At 45.4% G+C, this 6804-nt stretch overlaps 1 protein-coding gene and 1 pseudogene across 1 annotated transcript; both read left to right on the top strand.

The window, feature by feature from the left end:
* Window positions 1–4594: 4594 nt before the first annotated feature.
* Window positions 4595–5247, top strand: LOC109932468 (histone H1-like). The gene has a single exon (XM_048621021.1). It carries the CDS (start codon window positions 4621–4623, stop codon window positions 5245–5247), a length of 627 nt encoding a protein of 208 aa, XP_048476978.1. The 5' UTR covers window positions 4595–4620.
* Window positions 5248–6292: 1045 nt separating this feature from the next.
* LOC109932456 lies at window positions 6293–6683 on the top strand (annotated as a pseudogene).
* Window positions 6684–6804: the final 121 nt, after the last annotated feature.

Genomic DNA, 6804 nt, shown 5'->3' with positions numbered 1-6804 from the left:
TCTCAGGTTAATTGCAGTATTCAATCCTGCTGACCTCCGTCTCATTTTAACTCTGTCAAAATAACATACAGACCGATGGAACAAATGGGACATTCTTACGAAGGCAGAATGTAACTGTTGGAGGGAGTCTTGCGGCGCGGTGGTAGTGTCCCTATTTCTGGGTCAGGAGGACCGTGCTAAAGTTACACCCGGACCAGAGGTGTGTAATAACATCTCCGGAACGCGATGCAAATACCAGTTTCGAGTAGATGACTGATTTTATTCTCAGGAATGCTGCAGACAGAAACCTTGTGATGAACGGGATACTTCAACAATAGACCCTAAATGTTCTTGTTTACTCACTCCTGGGACGTGGATGTCGGTGGCTGGGCCCAACATTTATTGCCCGTCCCTCGTTTCCTCCCTTGAGAAGGTGGTGCTGAGCCGCCTTCTAAAACAGTTGTATCCATGTACTGCCCACATTGCCGTTAGTAGGGAGTTCCAGAGTCTTGATCCAGCGACAGTGAAGGAAAGGGGATATATTTCTAAGTTAGGATGGTGGGTGGCTTGGATGGGAATTTGCCCTATATCAAGGTAGTGTTCCTCCACATCGGCTGCCCAAATCCTTTTAAATGGATGTGTTCGTGAGTATGGAAGGTGCTCTTTTTACAGTTTAAAAAAACTGTCGTTTAAGAGGGCTAATTAACATAGTTTTTGATCCATGGAAGAGGCGTACAAATTGAGAAGAAAAAGAACTTGAAAGAAAATAAAAGTCCCTGAAGCTGGGGAAAATTTCAAAATTAGGAAAGAAGGAATAAACAAATGCATTGATTATGAATGAGAAAATGTGGAAAAGAGCAAGTTTGCAGAAGCCATTAAAAACTAACTGTTAATGTATTGATAAATATGTAAAAGGAGGTTGGAAATAAAACGAGGTTGGTAAACACAAATGCACGTCACTTACAATCAAAAAGGGGGGAGTCCATTGTGAGGAATAAAAAATGGCTACCCAACTGAATACTTACTGTTGTTCTATGTTCACACAGGACGACACACATAACACACCAGGAATGTTGAGGAAATCAGAGTTTAGTGAGAGGGAGAAACTGAATCAAGTCAGTATTATTCAGTAAATTGTGTTGGGAGTATTGATAGGATTGAAGGCTGGGAAATACCAGTGACTGATAATTTATGTCGCAGAGCTCTTAGAAATAGTGGATGTATTGCTGGTGATGTTCCAAACCTTTATAGGCGCTACAATAATTTCCAAAGATTGGAGGGTAGCTAATGTAAGCAATCTATTTGTAAAGGGAGTGTAGATATAAAACTTGGAATTTTAGACCAGGGGAAAAAAAAAAGATTTCATTGCAGATAATTGGCATAAAATGTCAGGATCAGACAGAGTCAGCATGGATTTGGAAAACCTGTTCCTCTGTTGTAATGTTCTATGTTCCCAGCCTGACAAATCTACTGGAGTAGAGATGATAAAGCAGAGGTGTTAATTTTAATTTACAAAAACTTTTTAACAAAATCCCACATAAGATATTAGCATGTTAACATCAAGGAACTGGGATTGGTGCAGCGCATTCAGAATGATTTAAAAAAAAACTAGCTGGATAATAGGAAACACATAGAGGGAATGCATGGATCTTTTTCTCAATGGCAAGAATCAGTTTTAGGATCAAAGCTCTTCACAATATATTCACAGTGATTTAGATGAGGGAACCAAATGTAATATCTCCAGATTTCACAATGACACAAAATTGGTTGGATGGTCAGTTCTGAAAGAGGATGCATTGCTTGTGAAGAAGTCGAGTCAGTGGGCAAATGCATATCAGACACTGTATAATGTGTTTAAATGTAGGATTATCCACTTTGGTAACAAAATAAAAGGAAGGGAGGTCATTTTCTGAATGTCGATAAATGGACACAGTGAAATTTGCAACGAGACCTGGGTGTCCTCATACACTAATCACTGAAAGTAAGCATGCAGGTGCAGCAGGCAGTGAGGAAGGCGAGAGGTATGTTGGCCTTTGTGGAAAGAGGATTTGAGTACAGGAGAAATGGTGAATTGTGACAATTTAACAGGGCATCTGTGAGACAACACTTAGAATACTGAGAGCAGGTTTGGCCTCCTTATCTGAGGAACGATGGTATTACTATGAAGGTAGTTATAACAGGCAGATTACTGGGATGGAAGGATAGGTTGAATTGGTTGTGAATATATGTGCTGAAATTCAGAAGAATGAGGGATTCTCTTAGAAATCTGTAAGACACTAACAGACCTCGAAAGTATAAATGCAAGAAGAATATTCCTGTTGGTAGGAGTCATATTTTTAGGAGAAAGGATAGGCCATTCAGGGCTGAGAAGGTGAGAGTCTGCTTCATTCAGAAAGTGGTGATCTTGTGGAATTCTCTGCCACAGAAATCAGCCACGTTCAACCCATTGTATGATTTCAATATGGTGTTGGTGTAGCACTTGTGGCCAAAGGCCCAAAACGTTAGCCTTCCTGCTCCTCTGATGCTGCTTGGCCTGCTGTGTTCATCCAGCTCAACACCTTGTTATCTCAGATTCTCCAGCATCTGCGGTTCCTACTGTCTCGGAATCAAGGTATAATTGGCTTAATGGCAAGAGCCAGAGAGTGAAGATGGAGGGTTGCTTTTTGGACTGTAGGCCTGTCAACCTGTGGTGTTCCAGAGGGATTGGTATTGGGTCCTCTTTTGCTTGTCATTATATAAATGATTTGAATGAGAATGTAGAAGGCATGGTAAACAAGGTTGTGGATGATAGCAAAGTTAGTAGCATAGTAGTAAGTGGAGAAGGTTTCCTAAGATTACCAAGGGATCTTGATCAAATACCTCGATGGGCTGCAAAATGACAGATAGAATTCAATCTGGATGAATGCAACGTTTTCCATTTTGGAGCAACATACAAAGGTAGGCCTTGTACGATTAATGGGAGGGACTTGGTAGTGTTGTCGGACAGAGGGACCTGTCCTGTTGAAGACCTGTTGAAGTCTGCATCACATCTAAACAGGCTGGTAAAGAAGGCATGCTTGCCTTCATTGCACAGTCCTTTGAGTTTATGAGGTGGGAAGTCACATTGAAGTTCTAAGGGTCTTTGGTGAGGCCACGTCTGGAATACTGTGACCAGTTCTTGTTGGACATTTAGAGGAAAGATATTATTAAGCTGGAGAGGGTTCAGAAGACATTCACCAGTAATTTGCCATGTGTGTGAGGTTTGAGTTACAAAGAAAGGATGGATAGGCTGGGACGTTTTTCACTGGAGCATAGAATGTTGAGGGGTCATCTTATAGAAGTTTATAAAATAATGAGGGGGGTGAGACAGAGTGGATGGTCGTTGTCCTTTGCCTGGGATGGGATGGGGGGGAGGTGGGGGAGTGGAAGTGAAGACCAGGGTGAACATTTTTAATGTGACAGGAGAGAGATTTTAAAACAAAGACACGAGGGTTTTTTTTTACATAGAGCATGGACGCATGAAGAATGAATTTCCTGACGAAATTGTCTCTATGGCTACAATTATAACATTGAAACGACATTTGGATAAGTACACAAATAAGAAAGAAAATAGGCCAGGGACAGGTAGGTGGAACTCGTTGAGGTTGGCATTATATTCGGCATGTAACGGTTGGACCGAAGGTTCTGCATCCTTGCTGAATGACTCTATATGAGAGAAAAACTGACACAGGCTATTGAGTTGGATGATCTGCCATTTTCATGATGAGTGGGAGGAGAGGTTTGAAGGTCCGATTGGTTAGGTCCAGGTGCTATTATTTATGTTTCTATGGCTGTTTATTCCCAGAACCGATGTTGAGTATTGTCCCCGGAATGAAAAATACTGATCTGGGTGAGCAAACTTCAAACCAGATGATTGGCTGTTATAGCTGAATCTGAAGAAGAGCGAATCTCCGGCGCACAGGCCTCAGAGAGTTTAACAGTTACTGAGGAGAAAAACTACAACTAACTCCCTGGATATCATAACAAAGGCTGAAAGGAGGAGAAATTATATCCTTCCACACTTACATTTGGCGATATTTCTGGCCTGTGACTGTGTGGATGTGAATATTGAGTCAGAGAGACTGTCGGAAAAGGGCGGGCGGGTGAGTCTAACGTAACTGTGTTTGTGTGTACGCTCGTATCATGATATTCCTGAATCTCTCTTTGCAAATCAAAAATATTTTCAATTCAAGTTATCCCCCTGCTCCCCCACGAAACCCCAAAGGTAGAATTCAAGGCAGTGTATTTGTTGATTTTAAGATTTCAGTCTAAAAGTGACGATAATGTCAGCGCTTAACTCAGAGAGCGCGATCAGTGCAGCAGAAAAATGCTTTTAACTCGACAACGGAACCGTCAATTCGAGTGAAAACATTTTAGCCGCAAACCTGCCCGTGTCAGGGTCAGGAACGATCGAGCCTGGCTATCTGGAGATGTGGAATTGCAGAGGAATTCGAGAGTTTCGGCCGAGATAGAAACACAGAGAGGCAGCAGTAGAAGGGAGTTGAGGGCAGGTTGTCTCCGCGCCGTCCGCTCGCTGCCTTTAAGTTGCTCAGTGCCGCCATCAGCAGCTTCATTGCTGACCCAGTTCAGTCTGACAGAGAGATTCAGCGCAGAGTTCTCGACATGAGCGACAGTGCAGCCGCCGAAACGGCTCCTCCAACCTCCGCCAGCACCAAACCCAAGATTCCCAAGAAGAAGAAGGCGGCGTCTCCCAGGAAAAAAACAGCCGGTCCCGGGTTGGGTGAGCGAATTGTGAAGATTGTCGGGGAGAGCAGCGATCGGAAGGGGACGTCTCTGGCCGCTATCAAGAAGGCGCTGCAGAGAAGCGGGGTCAATGTGGAGAAGCAAAATGCACAGATCAGGATGGCTATCAAAAGGTGTCTGGCGAAAGGCTCCCTGGTTCTGGTGAAGGGCCAGGGCGTCTCCGGCTCCTTCAAACTCCCTAAGAATCCAGTCAAGGCAAAAGTGGGAAAGAAGGCGAGACCAGCAGCCGCCGCCAAGAAACCAGCCGTGAAGAAAACAACGGCCAAGAAGGTGACAGCGAAGAAATCCCCAGCCAAGAAAGCAACAGGCAAGAAAGCGGCCGGCAAGAAGGCAGCAACGCCGAAGAAAGCAGCGCCTAAGAAAAAGACTCCCGTGAAGAAGGTGAAAAAGACCAAGAGCCCCAAGACCGCAAAACCGGTCCCGAAATCGGGTAAACCGAAGGCCAAGCCCAAAGCGAAAGTGACCAAGAAAGCAGCAAAGAAATGAATCAGTCTGTGCAACATGTAACCACCTGAACACAAAGGCTCTTCTCAGAGCCACCCATATCTCTCAGGAAAAAGCTGAGCCCGGATCAAATGATCCCTGTCCCATCTCCGATTGCAGGGATAAATTATATATTAATTAATGTGAGTAACTCGTCCACATTTCTCTACCAGATTTTCACCCAGTCTCTCTCCCACATTCTACAATAAATCAGTATTAGGTCCACATCATACTGCCCATAGGTTCGGGTGCAGTTTCATTTCATGTCCGTCTGCTTTTCACATATTCAGGGAGAGTCTCTGAGAGGAACACTGGGCCAGAAGCCCCGCTTCGCAACACAATCCCCAAGAAATGATTTTCTCCCATTCAGCTAAAGGAATAGAAACTGACATTGAATTGGAAGCAACAAGGTGCAGGGCTGGATGAACACAGCAGGCCAAGCAGCATCCGAGGAGCAGAGAGGCTGACGTTTCGGGCCTGGACCCTTCATCAGAAAAGGGGGAGGGGAAGGGGGTTTTGAAATAAATAGGGAGAGAGTGGGAGGCGGATAGAAGAGGGATAGAGGAGAGGATAGGTGGAGAGGAAACAAACAGGTCGAAGAGGCGGGGATGGAGCCAGTAAAGGTGAGTGTAGGTAGGGAGTTAGGAAGGGGATAGGTCAGTCCAAGGAGGAATTGGAATTGAATTGGAAGCAACCGTGTGTTGGCTTGTTAAGAAAGGCCGGGACATGGCCGTTTAATTTTGTCGCAACTGCTTTTAAAAGTTCCAGGTTTTATTATCTTTGAACATGAAGCTTGAGTCTGTATGTTTTTTGCCGGGCATTATGTTCACAGCCCTTGTGGAGAAAAGGTTGAGTTCCAGATTCATTTGGGGGCTGGAGTTAGCTGGAGGCGGAGCTGGACATTTCTCTGTCTGTCACTCAGTTTCCTGCCCGGGCCGCCTCTCACTCTGTGTCAGCTCTTTCTCAGTCAGACCGGGGCGGGCTGTATAAAAAAGGAAGGTGAGGCAGATCGAATCGCATTCGGCAGCGATTGGAGTGAAGGAGCGTGATGTCTGGAAGAGGCAAAGGAGGCAAAGGCCTGGGGAAAGGCGGAGCGAAGCGGCACCGCAAAGTGCTCCGTGATAACATCCAGGGCATCACGAAACCAGCCATCCGGCGCCTGGCTCGCCGTGGTGGGGTCAAGCGCATCTCGGGCTTGATCTACGAGGAGACCCGCGGGGTGCTGAAGGTTTTCCTTGAGAATGTGATCAGGGATGCGGTCACCTACACTGAGCACGCCAAGCGCAAGACGGTCACTGCCATGGATGTGGTGTATGCTCTTAAACGCCAGGGCCGCACTCTCTATGGGTTCGGCGGCTGAGCAAATCGACCCTTTTCCAGCGAACCAAAAGGCTCTTTTCAGAGCCATCCAAACCCTTCAAGTGAGAGCGGAGACCTGAGCACAGGAAAGGCAGCACATAGAGAGGGTGTAGTATCCCGCAGCTGGTTATTCCATACCTCGAACTGTAATTCTGCCCTGATGCGAAATGTCACAGATTGCAGTATTTCTATTTCATTCCT

The sequence above is a fragment of the Rhincodon typus genome, unplaced genomic scaffold, assembly GCF_021869965.1.
Source record: "Rhincodon typus isolate 14 unplaced genomic scaffold, sRhiTyp1.1 hic_rhity00000051, whole genome shotgun sequence".
Classification (NCBI taxonomy): domain Eukaryota; kingdom Metazoa; phylum Chordata; class Chondrichthyes; order Orectolobiformes; family Rhincodontidae; genus Rhincodon; species Rhincodon typus.
Note: the sequence above shows the minus strand (reverse complement) of the source record. Positions and strands in the feature narration are given on the sequence as shown.